Raw genomic sequence first — 16,095 nt, 5'->3', positions numbered from 1 at the left:
GGCAATCGAACATCATGCTTTAGTAAATAACGTCTCTCTTATTTTCAGAAGCAACTTAACTCTTAGGACATCAATTACGCTGCGATCTGATCACCACACTGCATTCCGGAATACATTCCACAGTGTATTAAATTATCAGACACACGAACTGAAAAGAAAGCATAAAGTGAAATTTATTCCTCCAGTATTACTTAGTTTAAATTTCTCTTCATACTTCTATTACTGTCTGTTTCTTTATTTTATTTCTTAAGAAGGTGTTTAGATGTGCTCCTTCCAGCCTGTGCTTTAACGCGGGCATTCATGTCAGAAAAATTGTCCAGCGTCGGCGTCAACCGTTTGAAGCCACGCAGGTGGAGCAGCCGGCTTCTCCGGCAACCAAAATGGGCCACCAGATTACGTGATCTTGCAACGCCATCACAACCTGCCCGATTTATGCGTGTAAAGTCGAGAATTACGAATTCTGCATATAGGGGCATTAACCTATTAATGCTATTGGATTATACCATCAAGGCGGTGCTCAAATGTCCTCTCCAGCTCCAGTTTTCTTGGTCAGCTACATTTTATATGTTGTCAAAATGGTGATTGTTTAATGCAATATTATTTACGTTTCGTCTAATTAATGTGTACTTATGCTGTTGCTGCCTAATGTAGTTAGTGTCTTTCCATTCGTAAAGGAGGTTCCATTGAAAATTCTTATTTCGGGAACTCCTGGTGTACATGAAGACGTTGCATTGTTTGACATGTTAAACATGATTCTGATTCTTATTAACTGTTCTCATTCTATTTATCATCAGACTACTTTTCAAAATTAGAAACCAGTGATCTGAAGAATGAAATCACTTTTTTCACGCCGCCACTATTGCTTCCCACAGAACGGACATTATGTCATACTTAGGAAATAACCTTCCCGCTTTAGGGCTGTTAAAAAAAAGAGCCCTGAACTGACAATGCCAAAGCCTATACATCCATACCTACAGAGTGTCTTTTTCGATTGACTGAAAAATAAAAGTCACAATCTGTAAAGAATAGAAACTTTTTCCAATCACCATCACAACCCTTCTTAATGCTGCATTAGATGTTTACCCCTGTGGTTGCTCACCATGAGGGAGATTTTGTGTCCATTCCCATCTCGAGAGCATACGCAGCGGGTAGGCTTCGACCACTGGCGTGGGACATCACATTTGGCGCGTGGAATTCAAACCAAGTTTGGAATTCGCGTTCAAAATCCATGGACCCAGACCTCAAGGTCCGGCTTTCATCCGGCCTACCACTACGTGTAGCAACTTTGTTGTGTCGCTTGTGGCTGGGTGTAGCTTTCACCAACCAGTACTCTTTCTTAACGGTATGGCTGATAGCCCAGCATGTACCATCTCTGAATGTGACGAGACTGTAGCCCACATTCCGTGTGAATGCCCTGCCTACAGCGACGAAAGGCAGTCTTTCTGCCGCGCGCTGGAGCGTCTATATCCACGCCCACTGAAGGAAATGAAGATTCTAGGCCACTGGCAGCGGCGATCGTGGGCGGTTAAGGTCTCCAAGAGATTGCTCCGCTTCTTTAGAACTTCTGGCCTGCACAATAGGCTGTGACTTTACAGAACACTTGCTGACTTTGCACAGTGACTTCAATTTCCTTCTACTGTCCTTTATCCTTCATCTTGTATATCCCCTCAGCCCTTTCCCGCCGTTCAGGGTAGTAAACCGGTTATTCTTCCGGTTAACCTATCTGCCTTTCCTCTTCCTCCTCCTCCTACCCCTGCGGTAATTCCATTATCAGTGACAGCTGGATTATGAAAAGTGCCAATTCCAGGAGTAGAACTTACTCACTCTGGGCAGCGGTGTGCTATGTATGTTCAATTTCTACCGCTGCACTCCCATTAGCGTCAAGGGTGAGCTATTGTCATTGCTGACAGACTTGCTAAAAGTGCTAGACAAACTAGGGCAGCAACCAGTTTTTGGGGGAGGGGGAGAAGAGAAGTGTCAATGTAGAGGTTTGGTTTATGGGGGTTTAACGTCCCAAAGCGACTCAGGCTACGAGGGACGCCGTAGTGAAGGGCTCCGGAAATTTCGACCTCCTGGGGTTCATTAACACGCACTAACATCGCACAGTGCACGGGTATCTTGAATTCACCTCCATTGAAATTCAACCACCAAGGCTGGGATTGAACCCGCGTCTTTTGGGTCAGCAGCCGAGCGTCACAATAGCCATTGCGGTGGCCTATGTGCGTACAGGTGATAAAGTAGCAGGGAGTGCGCTGCTAATAGTGTTGGAGTAGCTAGGTGCAGTAAGTAATCATTCGTTTCGCGGGTTTTAATGGTGAAGGAGTATGGGGTGCTGCGCATGCGTATAGCGATGACGATGCCACGGTATCGCCGAACTATGTCCATGCAGCTGTCGCTGTAAAACCGCTTTGTTGTTGTTTCGTTCGCAGCTGCGATGATGGGAAGGAATTGCACAGATTCTGCAAAGATGAATGAATGCATGAAGGAGGATCTCGATGCCTTTACTTCAAGAAATATTGAATTCCGCGAGTACGGTTGCAGGTGAGAGCATCAAGCTTTTTCCGAATTGATTTCAAACGCAACATTCCTTGAAGAATGCCGTTGTCCGCACGCTCCCCCTTCCCCTCCCCCCAAAAAATAGACAAAGAAAACGGCGTGCTTTATGACTGCTTGGAATTTTGTGCTCTTTTATCAATACTCTGTGAAAGATGGTTAATTAGTCGTTAGTCGACTGGCTGTGGTGGTCAGTCTTTCAAGGGTTAAACACAAATAAAACAGGTGGTGGTTTTGAAGTCAGCACTTGAGCCTGCAAATATTTCAGAAATTGAAACTTATCTATTCATCCGAACTGCGGACGCCACGGTCAATCAGCAGTATTGACTGCCTGGCGATCAGTATTCACAGCAGTGCAAGAGTTTAAGTTCAGGAACTGAAAGAGACGTGTATAATTTGCATAGATAGACGTGTTACAACTATTTGTGTACCTAGTATCGCAAGTATAAACACATTGATATATAAGACGTTTCACAACTTGTAGATGAAGGGCTTACTGTAAGGAATATAAGTGCGGTTATAAGGGCTAACTTTTATATGCTGGCCAAGAGGCTGTGAACTCAGCTGCACAGGTCGAAAGAGGGGGGGGGGGGGGCGTTAGTTCATTTTTTAAGGTGTATCCAGACGACGGACCATGGACCTGTCTTGGCCCGCGGACTAGCGGTCAAGTGGGGTTTCGCTTCCGGTCTACGAGGCCCGCGCATGGTCCACGGGTCGGATGGCGCGAGAAATGCGAGAGCATTTTTTTCTGGCGGCGGACCACGGACTTTTTAGCCTGCTCGCACGCATCAAGCCTGGAAAATACACCACACTGGTCTTTCCCGACTCATTGCTCCTAGCAGTCGAGACGACACCAGCGAAAGTAGTTTTGCTTCCACTGTTAACATGTCAACGCGGTCTGACGGCGCTAAGTTTTACTTTTTAGCCTTAGTACACCTTTATGGCTCGTTCATAATTGGGCATTCGGCGGCGAGAGCCAGCGAAATTAGTCGCAACGTCGGCACTCGCGACGTACACAGATATGGATGGAAAAGAACAATGGACGGTGTCTATGTGCCATAAGCGTATGCACTCTCATGTACGCTATACGCAGGTATTTTTCGGCACGTTACAGCATTTCTCACATTTACCACCTTTAGTTCAGCGTATGCAAACACAGACGGAAGGATACGCTCAGCCTTGTGGCGCCATCTAGTTGTTAGTACGGGTAACTATTTCTGTGAAAAAGCGTACGCTCCGCTTAAGCCTAGAAGGGGCACAATCGTCTCTCTAAATAAAGAATAAAGCAAACATTTCACTCATACGTCTCTTTATAGGCGAGGTAAGACCAAGCGAGAAATGGGTGCGCCGTTTATTGCCACTGAACGCAACAAAAATAGCAGTAACAACGATGAATCCAGTCCGAAACGAGCGTGCCTGCTTGGAAGCGTGGCGCCAAGTTTGTCGCCGCGGGAATGCTACCTCCTCCTCACCGCGGCAGAAATCGGTCTCGTACCGGTCGAGCCTTCCGCTGGGTATTCAGGCGGAATCTCTGCCGCGGCTGCGGATTCCGCTTGTTCTCGCCGCCGAATGTTGAAGCGTTGAGACGCGCGTAGCTGCAGGGTGATCACAGAAGCTTGGCCCTACTTTTCGTCTGCTCTTTTGGTCCATCGTGTGGATGCTGTCGCCGGCCAGACCCGGCCTGGCCACGCGCGGTCGACCCCACGTGACCGGTCTGCGGGCCACTCCGTGGCCCGCCGTCTGGATACACATTTATGTGTTTGCGCTTCGAAACGACTCGAGCTTGAAACGGACCATTTCTGCTTAAAGCTGTCAGCATAGTGATCAGGACCTGAGCGGTTGGTCTTTTGTGGCTTCCGCGGCGACCCTTAAATCATTCCTGTCGCTGCGCGGGCTCCCCGCTTCCCCTCACTGAGCGGCCCGCTGAAGTGTTAACGACAGCGCGCCCGAGTGCCAGCGGCCCACTCGGGATGCCGGTAGAGTGCCTGTGCTTGCGCCTGCCTGGTGTTAAGTGCCAACAGGGATAGGCACGGGCGCTCTCCCATGCCAGTCGGGCAGCGGAGGTTTGCATCGTCGAAGCACATCTGCTTTCGCTCATTAAACTTCGGATATGCTCTACACGAATTTCGTCGGGCCGAGGCGTTGCGGTAACCGCTTGCCGCGTCTCAACACTCTGGCTGAGCGCTGCGCGCATAAGCGCATTATTGAGCGGTGTCTCAAAAAGGGGCGCCCTGTCTGTAACGCAGGAAGATTTAGACTGGCCGTTGCGGGTTGGAAAGTTGCAGCCGGGGTCTGCCATTCTCGGGAAGGAGCCCGTAACGTTACGTAGCCACCTGGACAGCCGTGTTGCGCGGCGGACGATCGCGGCTATAGGAATACGGTGCGAGGTCCACATGGACGCGTGTCCGCGAGGACGGCATGCCGCGAACGCAATGAGGGTGTCGGCAGTGTTTCCGGCCTGGCCGGCAGTCGCAGCGTGTGGCTTTGTTGATCTTGTGTGCTTTGTTTCTAGAGAGATAGCAGGGAATGCAACCCCGGTCGCACACAAGATGAGAAAGAGACTTGCTTGGCCAATCACGCAGGTTATGGCCAGTAATTGGAGAGTTGGAGACATAGAGCGTGGAACCGAGGTTTCGAGGAAAAGTCATGAGATGTTGAAGGTTCTGGTCTCAAGTTGGTGCCCTGCACCATCTGCCCTGCAAATAAGGGAGTCGCTCCCAAGAAGACAATCCTACGGCTACGCTTGTATTTCTGCCTTTCTAATATTTTGCATAACTGAACTGTACATAATTATTGGATATAAAAGTTTGCACTTCCTTCCATCTGCACGAGCCATCTGTTTAGTGTCAGATATCTGTCCCTGTCAGAGAGCATCCCGGTGCAACGGGTGCCCTGCCTGGGAACAAACAGCTCGCGTTATCTTCCGGCTGGCATAGGAGGGGCAAAGCAAACGAACCAACCAAACCTGTTTTTCTCTCCGTATAGACGCCGCCGATCATCGTCACTATCATGCGTCGAAACAGCTCCGTCTTAGCGGCTTGATAGCTCTATTATGTCGAACCCGGCCGCTACGATCAGAGTGCCCCCTAGAAGGCTACGCGGAATTGCGCAGAGTCTATTCTGGAACCGGCAAGCGCAGCGAGAGGTTCTGGACGCATGTTCACCTCACCTCCTGCGGCAGAAGCACGGAAGTTCCGTCGCGCACTGCATCTGGATTTCTGGTTCTGGCCACAAAGCGAGTGCAGCAAACGCGCGAACTCGCCCCACTTCTCCCAGTATATGTCAGAGGTTGGCTTTGCCCAAACAATGCGGCGCGCTTTGGGGGACATGGCCGCCATAGTAGGCGCGTGCACACGTTCCCCGCCGATGCTGCTTCCCCGTATCGCTACACTGACAGCCCAACGTGTGGCAAGGTCTAGGGATAACAAACAACAGTCAGTGCGATGCACGAACTGCCCGCCCAGACTCGAACAGTGTCAGGGATGACCCGAATTCCGAGCTGCTAGCATGGCTAAGATGCTTTCTTGACAGCGAAGGGAGCGGAATAGCAAAATGAGGGCATTGCTGCGTATGCTACGCTTTTGTTGAGCATTTCTCCGGTAAATGTTTGCAAGAAGCAGCCACGAGGTCCGCACATGGAGACAGATACCTACATCCATGGTGAGCAGCAAGCCGTCAGCGAGAAAGCGCGGAAACCAGAAGGATATCCCGATTTCTCTTGTAAAAATTTTTAGACCTTCGTTCTGTCTCCTTGGCTCTGGGAGGCAGGTGCCGTAATGCGCTGACTTGTCTTCTTGCAGCCTTGGGGCGTTCCGACATCCTGGGTTGCGGTGGGCACCGTTCACTCAGCATTTTCTGTTAAGGTAGCCAGCGAATAGGGCCACCTTGAATGACACGTATCTCCTTGCACGAAAGTGTTCTAGCTATTGTCCTTTGCCGTTTGCTGGCACCGCCAAATGTCAGAGCGAGTAGGCCTAAGTCCCTTTGGAGCTGCCTGTAGCATTCTGGAGAGCATAGTCATACTGTGGCACACAGCAAATGGAAACAAGTTTATTCTTTCATATCAACCTTGCCGAAGCCATAAGTCTTGCTTGACTACAGAAAGCTGACGTTGCTGAAATAAACTTGGTATTTTGCGAAGCGAATAGAAAATTTTGTGATCTCAGAGACGCTAATGCAGTTGAAGTGAGCCTAGCATCCCCACATGTCCAGCATTCTGGGCAAAAATTTTGAAAATTGGAACATTGTAAGGCACTGTTGTGAAAATATTGAAGGCAATTAATGGTCCATTCTGCTGATATGAAGAAAATCTTTCTTTTAGAGCGCTTCCATCGATCGCATCGAATAGTTAGTACTGCCATAGAAAAACCAATAGAGAACGCTTTTAAGGACAGCAAAAAAGTTAATACAAAAAATACAAGACTGCCGCCAGGTGATCTGCGTATATATTGATCGTTATAGTGAAAGTTTACATTATATGAAAAAATTGCGTTCATAAATGGTTTGTAGCGCAAAAATGCTTTTGTCAAGATTTGCTAGGTATGGGGCCAACTTCGTTAATGTAAATGAACTGAGCCTTTGCGCAGTGACGGATGAAATTATTTGGTATTCGAATTTACCCGCATTTTACCAAATGGTCAGTCTGCGCGGTCTCCATTTGCTTTATTAAAGCTTTTGGACCCCATTGGAACGATGTGCGGAGATCAAGTGAAGCAGCGCTGACCTGCTTTCATTGTCTGCGCCGCTCCATGCTGTACAGAGACCGTGAGTCAACGCGAGCCTCGGAGACTCTGACGGAGCAGTTTGCGGCGGCCACGAACGAGGAGGCCACCCCCTGCCTTGTAATATTGGCGCGTCAGTGCGCAAAACGCCCTTCCGGCATGCTGACTTCAAGTTCCTGCCACTGCACAACAACAGGTGCTCCGTGTCTTTGCTGCTGATCGTGTACCACTAGCGCCCCACCTGCACGAGCTGTCCTGCAGTCGTCACTGCAACGCTTGTGGATACTTCGTCGGTGACATCAACGGAGAAGTTGTCCAGCTACCGCAGAATAACATTTACCTACAAATAGGGCGGGATTTGGAAAAGGTGTTTTTCCCTGTCTTCGCGCGACTGATGATCATTGCCATCATGCATCGGGAGAGCAGCGGCCGGGGCCGGGGAGGGGGGGGGGGGGTAGCCCTCTCATGGGCGAAGCGGAAGCAGTGAGGGGAGTATGTCGCAAGCGCATGTAACCCCACTATAGTGCTCTAGAATTCTAGAGCAATATAGCCGCACGCTGTGGTCGCCTCCCGCGGCAGGCGCACAGGATTATCCCGCGCCCTTCCTCTGGACTGCTGGTTCCGGGCAGCGAAGGGAACGCGGCAAACACGCGCTCTCGGTGCTTTCCGCTGCAAATGCCTGGTGATTGCGCTGCCCCAGGAATGCTGCGCGCTCGGGAAGACGCGACCGCATTTCTAGGCGCCGAAGTCGCACTCCTGTCCCAGTCGGTAGGTTATCTGAGGAAGAAGCTAATCACAGGTTGAAGTAACTATATGTGCAGGAATTTTGTACCACTTGGACTGGATATTCTTAGAAGACCATCTAGATGTTGATTCCGTTTCTTGCTGTGATTCTTCGCTGGCATACTCTGTTCTTGACAGCTGCTCTTTTTTTAAGGATGTATCCTGGATTAGTACATCTAGTTTTGCGCCACTAAGAGATATTGTTTTATTCAGTTCAATGTTTTTCGGTCTGGAATATATTTTCCGTCTCTTGTCGGACGTTACATTAGATTTATCGGGCACATAAGTGTAATTCGTAAACTTCTAATGCAACATTATGTTCCGAGAGCTCTCAACAATAAAATGAAAATAAATACATGGGAGAATTTTTCCGACGCTATTACGGACATCGGAGCTTCTCTTGTACAGGACTGCAAATCGAGATTTACAATGAAAGGCCGTGTTTATCCTAAAATGTTTCTTCGAGAAACAATAAAACTTCAATATTATGGCAAGGTAAGCCAGTGGCGCTGTTCTGCACCTCAGCTAAGCGCGGAGTGACTATGCTTATTACTATTCCAGGCTTATATATGCTGAGAGGAAGTGCTTTGAAATGTCATGGATTCCTTCATGCCCAATGCCTCTGAATACCACTATGGCGATAGTCACCAAAACTGAAGATATCTTACAGTCGTTGCAAGACTGCAAAAGGTATGTCAACTGAACCTTTCTTTTTTTTACTTTTCACTGGCTTTTTCAGTACTATTCTCGCTAACTCGGGATAGGAAATGACCTTCACATGCTTTCAAAAATGTGTGTAGCCCAAGAGCTACCAAGACGAAACATGGCATTGACAAAAATCAAGTCCACTCACTAAAGGACACAGAGAGGAATGTCGTTACAAGAATGAAAAATAAATTTCAAGCATCTGTGGAATTTTTCGTTGATCTGTACAGTATCCGGAGTAACTATGACGTTTTTGACAGTTGGATTGCTGTGGAGGAATTGGATATCCAACCGGCAATGAGAGGGCAACTACACAATGGCTTATGATTAAAAGAAGGGAAGCGGCGAGTGAGGAGCAAGTAAATGCGGATCAGGGAAGGTTGGTGGGTACATGTCACTAGATTACGAGTAACTTTCCATCCTGCTTACTGAAAGCCTCACAACTTCGAGCGTACCGGAACCTTGGAAGATTATTAACATCGTCTTATTTCATAACAATGGGGATGTCGACCACTTGAAAAATTACTGCCCGGTCAGCTTATTGCCATTTGCTGTCGTTAATACGATTAGAGAAACCTTCGACGCCATTCCACCAAAGCAACATGCATCTCTCGGAAACCCCAGATGTATTATAGACGACATCAATCGGATTACGGAAAAATGCGTAGATTATAGCGAACCCCTGTATGCCGAATTCATCGATTACGGAAAATGATTGGACTCAACTGTGTCCTCAAAAGTGCATCCGGCACAGCGTAACTCTCTTTTAGAATATGCATGTTTACAGGTACCAAAAATGTTTTATGTCCTGCGCAGTTACTTCAATACCCCGCAAGTAAAGTGGTTGAATTCTATTCAGGTAGTAGGCTCGGCAGGGCGGCAGGTCTTGTGAAGTAACGCAATCATTCACTGCATGTTCAGTGAAGGTATTCAGGGAAGAGTTGCGCAGAAAATTTAATGCCACACGCCTGAGTAATTTTCGATTTTCATAAAATATCTCTTCAGCGTGGCTAAGAGGATGATTGAAGACCTAAATAGCGAAAACAGAATAGTGGGTTGAAAGGTAATACAAAAGGATGCTCAAGTAATGCTCAACTGTCATGAAAGGCAACAACCGTTAAATATAATGTTTCCATCCGCTTCACATTTTGTTGAATTGCCTCAGTACGATCAATGAATCTAAAGAAAACAAGAAAAACATCGCAGGGGACACTTAAGCTCCGTCTTAAGGGTACGTATGACGCGACAGCGTAACCGGTTAGTTCCCATATGCAGAAGGTCATTGTAAACTTTACATTCATAGATCCCTGAGAGTGTTCGTACCCCTCCTGGCACAGTGGTGCAGCGGTTAAGCAAGGCACCCCTGCCCGGAGATGGCAGCGATGGGCCTTGAGGTTCCCAGGTTGCTCTTCCCGAGAGACCAATCATTAATTTAACTGCCACCTGCCAAAGTGGGCAGTTTGCTCACCATCCGGTGGCCAGGTTGGGATGACGCCGCAAGGTCACGTTACCTAGGTGGCTCACATGCCTCCTAGGTTGCTCTCTGGGCGCCACCTGCCAGAGTTATTCTCGTGGCTTTTCGCCCTCAACGCCGACACCAGATATTCTCAACAACGGACTCTTTAGCGGTATCGCGTTAAAATATGGTTGCCGAACGGCTCAATAGTGACTCTCAAAATTGTTTTATATATGTCGGTTGTGTTTTTGTTCAAATCAAATTCTTTTTGTAGAGTGTACATAAAATTGAACCAATATTCGCACGCATGCGTATCAATTTTTCATTAAGGCCAAGTGGCGATAGAATTTGCTCGGTAAATCTGCTGGGACTTGTGAAAAAAACAGAGAGAAGCGGCTGAGCTATGCGGCATGAAGAACGCCGAAAGCAGTGAGTGGCGAGGAGAGCGTTGTCTAGTTTTGAAGAGCAGCTGATAGAGGCTGCTCCTCATGGTGTGAAAACAGTCAAGGAGAGCAGGCGCGCTGCATGCGAATAAAAGGAGAGCATGCGAAATACAGAAGGGGTAAAAGCGGGATGGGGTGGAAGGGGGGTACATCTAGCAGCCAAATGCAAGGCCCGTACCCGACTGCGGCTCCATCATTCCTGAGGCGGGATATAAAATGCGCAGTGGCTTTCCTGCCACGAAATATATTCTTACACACACGGTGGACGATGAGACATAGTACGTTTTTTTATTTTATTATCTGGAGCAACATACAACAATGAAGGTCACCAGATATCAGTCACCATTATCGCTATCACCCTAATTGCGCACACTAGAGGACAAATGCTTCTCCCATAGTCCTAAATCAACCTGCATCTTTGGAACTGGCAGTGCTGTGCTAACCGACACAGCGGTGTCGTTTGCAGAAGAAGGGGGCTGCTGACGGGATGCGGGAAATCACGTAACTGGGTTTAATATAATGAAAGACAGAATATATAGAGTGAATCATCGTTCAATTCCCGCTGTCCATCCATAAGCAAGGCGAAGCAGCCGTCACAACCTCAGAATGAGTTGGCCATACACGTTGGTTTTTGCATCCGAGGTTCATAAAAGATTCCTGAACATTTTATTCAGAACCATCTAAAACAGTGAACAATAATATTGAGCGATCCAGTATTGGTGCTAGCCTGCTGAAATCATGCTGCCCCGAGAGCGTCCAAAAACCAATGACTAGACTGGCGAAAGCTGCGTCTTCGAGCCTGAGAAAAACTTGTTAGGAAGCTAAAACGCGATGCAGCTGCTCTACGCGAGTCAACAGCCAGGAGAGCAGGAGGTGCACTATGTCACGTTACCAGCATAAGGCATAAAATGGTCCACTTTTGCGCACGCGTATGAAGAAATATTTATGTCTCCTCTTAGTAGCTGCTTAGTGTGCCAAATAAACCATAAGTCTGCGTATGTACCCTGCGTGTGCCCTGTGGTTTGCGAGTTGCCTTTCCCTTACAGTTCTGTTTATGTCAGCCAGAAAGGGCGCTGTGTTAACATCCATTTAAAGCAACATGGTTGAAATCTCCCTTCCGCCCTGTATTCTCTCTTTGCTACAAATTGCAGGGACTGCGGAAAGAAGACAAATAATGTGTGCCTTACACTTTTCGATAACATGAATATTTTATATTAGCATACAGATTGTTGCAGAAGGGCTAGAGGCGTATGTTATACAGAAAAAAGCAAAATATTTTGAGCAATTCTTCAGTATCATGCCTTGTAAAACAAGGCGCTAAACTCACACACAGAAAAAGACAGGACGGACGGACGGACGGACGGACGGATGGATGGATGGATGGATGGATGGATGGATGGATGGATGGATGGATGGATGGATGGATGCATGGATGGATGGATGGATGGATGGATGGATGGATGGATGGATGGATGGATGGATGGATGGATGGATGGATGGATGGATGGATGGATGGATGGATGGATGGATGGATGGATGGATGGATAAGGCTTAACTCTTTAAATCGGGTGGTGGCTCAAGCCACCTAGCCATGATTCATGAAATTTTACTCTTGTCTTGATTTTAGCCACCACTCAGATAATCTTTTCTCGGTTACTTCTACACACTTAAAACAGGACGGACAAGCTCAGGCGCCACCTGGCGTCTGTGCATGTCGTTCTATCTTTTTGTGTGTGTCAGTGTGGTGGTTTGTTTCACAAGTTGATATGCGTGGCGCTCGGCTTCTAGCCCGAAAAACGCGGGTTCTATACCTGGCCGCGGCGGTCAAATTTCGATGGAGGCTAAATTCTAGAGGATCGTGTACTGTGCGATGTCAGTGCACGTGAAAAAACCCCAGATGGTGGAAATTTCCTCCGCCTTTCACTACGGCGTTCCTCATAGTCTCAGTTGCTTTGGGCCGTTAAACACCCATGAATATAAACCTAAACAAGTTGATATGCATAAGCAATTAATCCGCTAACATATCTTAATAAAGTACACCACCTCAGTATCACTTGCTAATGGAGAGGTGCCTTTTCTGGGCGCTAGGTTTTGACGGTAGCTCCACTTTCTTTTTGATGGCTGGCGAGCGCGATGTTTTTTTTCTGCTTCGTTTTTTATATGTCATCTCGCATCCGAATAAATGAAGTCGTGAGTCTGCGCGCGTCCTATCTCCTATGCACTACTTCTTGCTGTCCGTGCCTGTTAGCGCAATGCCCAGATTCCAAGGATACAGGTGATCCAACTAGCCAACCTTGCCGCTTTATACTTTCAATTATCCTGTGCCTACTGCGGCCTTAATCCCGTCAACTTTGTAACGCCATCCGTACACCTAACAATCTGCCGCTCCCTGCTACGCCTACCTTCTCTTGGTATCCAGTCCTTTACCCTTAACGACCATCGGTAATCTTGCCTTCGCACTACATGCCGTGACCAAGGTCATTTCTTCCTCTTGATTTCCACTCGGATGTCATTAAGCCGCGTTTGTTCCCTTATGCGCACTGCTATCTCCCTGTCTCTTAACGTGACGCCTATCATTTTACTCTCCGTAGCTGTCTGCGTTCTCCTCAAATTAAACTCACTCGTTATCGTCGCAGGATGACCTGAATCTTAGCTAGTTTGTTCATAGCGCAATTATAAAGACAGCCATAGAGGGACACCATAGAGGAAGGAGACACCGCAAGGGGTTGACTAACAGCTGATCTTTATTTTGGCGCACAGATTAATATACAGACAAAAAAAGGGAGGGTGAGGGGAGGAAAAACGAAAACACTGCTCAGTCGTGATGAAACAAAAGTAGTCAGCCTCACCGGATAAAAACGAAGTAACAAGGAAAAAACATGTATAAAACAGGAGGTGTAACGCTCCAATCCGAATGGAGCAGCAAAAGTGATATGAAAAAACAAGGTCAAAAACAGGAGAAGATATAACGCGTACCATATAAAAACGATTAAAAGGGCGCGACTAAAAACCATGCTCATTCAAAAAGCGGCGCGTGAAGTGTTGAAGCTTGTAAAATTGCCCAAAGTATGTTTATTCTTTTTCGGTGAGGGCCCTCACCTTGGCTCTCTCCTCTCCTAATCAATTTGCTGAATAAATCAAATAGTGCATGTTCAAAATTATTTGAAACAAATTGAATTCGTTCTCCACTTTTCTAATAGTTCCCGAATAAGCGGCATGATGCCTGAATAGCACACGCACTAGTTTTAGACGTCTGTTTTTTTTAAATGCCTATTACGAAGCCAGGCGACATGCAGATACAATTAGTTTATGTGGGAAGGTGAGTTCAGCGGCCCATTTGTGTTGCAGTGCTCCTAATGATAGTATATACGGCTTTCAAGATTGGGGGAAGCGGCAGGAATCAGCCAGGCTAAGCAAACCGTGTTTCATGTCCAAGAACAGAGTCCATGGCTGAAAATTTCGTCCCCGTCATCTTTGTTTTCAGTCGCTCTAAGCAAAAAGCTAATTTTCCTACGCGTGTGAAATGGCAGTCATACAGTTAACGTCCTCATGTCGTGCGTGGTACCCTTAGTGGCGATGAGTATTGGGATGTCCTATAGCACCGCCGTTAGGACTTCGCTGTACAGCATAGATATTCGTTTTGTGGCACTACTCGCACAATGGCTAAAATTGTATCAAATATTTCAACCTTTTTCGATTGAATTTTTTGCCGTTCGACCCGTATTCTATTCAGTTTTGACTTTACCCTTCCAATTCGATTCTGTAGGAAAGCCTTCCAGATCACAAATGATTGGGTTGCAATTCGAGTACCCCTACTACTTGGCAAGGGGTGCGGAAGAAGCTTTAAGGCGTAACAGTGACACTGAAGACGGTTAGCTGTCACGCAATCCTGCCACGGCCAGACGTGCTCAGCATCCTTAAAGCAACGTGCCCACTACAACTTTATTACTAATTTTTACATGGTTTTCTTCCAAAAGGCAATGCTTATGGTTAATGGTTTATGGGGGTTTAACGTGCCGAAGCGACTCAGGCTATGAGAGACGCCGTAGTCAAGGGCTCCAGAAATTTCGACAACCTGGGGTTCTTTAACGTGCACTGACATCGCACAGTGCACGGGCCTCTAGAATTTCGCCTCCATCGAAATTCGACCGCCGCGGCGGGGATCGAACCAGCCTCTTACAGGCCATCAGGCGAGCACCGTAACCACTCAGCCACCGCGGCGGCCAAAAGGCAATTCAATCCCTCGCCTTGAGACAGGCGAATAATCTTCGTCGGATACTTCGAAGGCACCAGCTGATCCTAGAGCACGGTAGCACAATGAAAATGTCTTTTTTTTTCACAGTAAGTGGCCCATTGTACAGAGGCGTTCTCATTGTGCAGTGTGGTAATTGTTGCTTCGCGCTCGGTTTGTGCAGCATGTACTCTGAAGAAGGTACGTCCAACGGCAGCAATGCCACCACAGGAAACAGGAGTAAGTCTGTCACCGAAGAAGCTGAGATGCGAGCCCTTCTGCAGGAAAACGCCCAGGCAATCGCCGCTCTTACCGACAAGGTGAACATCATGCAGGAGGCAAACAAACCTGTTTTCTTTTTGTTTTACTTATCTTATCGCTCTTCTCTATAGCAGGTCCCCTTAGTCGTCGACTATGGGACCTGCTTATGGATAGCAATATTTTATTGATTCTGGAAATGAGCGAAAAATTTCTGATTCTGCTTTTCTCCGTCAGGTGAAAGAAAACGATAAGTTCTTCAAACAGCAAACGGCGTCCATGGAATCAATCGAAGGAGCTCTTCAAGAATTACGCAAAGAAATCCATCGACGTTGCGGGTGTCATTAAGAAGCCCCCGGAGAGGAGTCAAGCGTACTCTTTTGAAGTGTCCACCTTATTGGCTTCAAGGGGCGTACTTATATTGAGTGGACATGCCTATAAACCTACTTTATGAAAATGTTTCATCGCATGCAGTTATTTGTTACACTGCTGCGCTTGCTCAAATTTCTTCGCCCCAAACCTTCGTATCGAAACAAAGACGGCGCTTCAGGCACTTTCTGAAGCTACGGTGTGGTTGAAGTCTCTTTGACAATGCTAAATATTGAAAGTTTGTGGTCATCTCGGGGTTCATTAGAAAGGACTGGTGTCGGCCAACTTTTTTATCGCAACCCTACTTGCTGAAACCTTGTTTCGGGATCTGTGTCTTTCTCAAGCTATTAGCAGGGTTCATTTTTCAAACACACTGCAAAATTTTTGTGCTGTACCAGATATTCTAGCTAAATGTTGCCGACAATTTAAAAAAATACGATGTGCTCTAGGCGAGTAAAACAAATTGAGTGCTACTGAGAGTCACCCGTCCTTGCCAACAGTATTTTTTTATAATTTACGTAATACAAACTTCCTGACTGGCCATAAAACAAAGCTAAAAAATACAAAATCTTTCAC

The 16,095-nt window shown here is 47.1% G+C and overlaps 1 protein-coding gene across 2 annotated transcripts in view; it reads left to right on the top strand.

Annotated features, from left to right (window-relative positions):
• Positions 1 to 15,614, top strand: part of LOC144132481 (uncharacterized) — a 39,136-nt gene extending 23,522 nt beyond the window's left edge. For both annotated transcript variants that reach the window (XM_077664923.1, XM_077664924.1), the window contains 4 exons: positions 2,430 to 2,541; positions 8,619 to 8,747; positions 15,077 to 15,212; positions 15,388 to 15,614. In XM_077664923.1, the coding sequence (XP_077521049.1) occupies positions 2,430 to 2,541; positions 8,619 to 8,747; positions 15,077 to 15,212; positions 15,388 to 15,498 (488 nt within the window). In that variant the 3' untranslated portion in view covers positions 15,499 to 15,614. The remainder of the gene's footprint in view (positions 1 to 2,429; positions 2,542 to 8,618; positions 8,748 to 15,076; positions 15,213 to 15,387) is intronic.
• The last annotated feature ends 481 nt before the right edge of the window (positions 15,615 to 16,095 follow it).

This window comes from Amblyomma americanum, chromosome 5 (genome assembly GCF_052857255.1).
Source record: "Amblyomma americanum isolate KBUSLIRL-KWMA chromosome 5, ASM5285725v1, whole genome shotgun sequence".
In the NCBI taxonomy this organism is placed as follows: Eukaryota; Metazoa; Arthropoda; class Arachnida; order Ixodida; family Ixodidae; genus Amblyomma; species Amblyomma americanum.
This window is presented reverse-complemented; position numbering and strand designations above follow the sequence as displayed.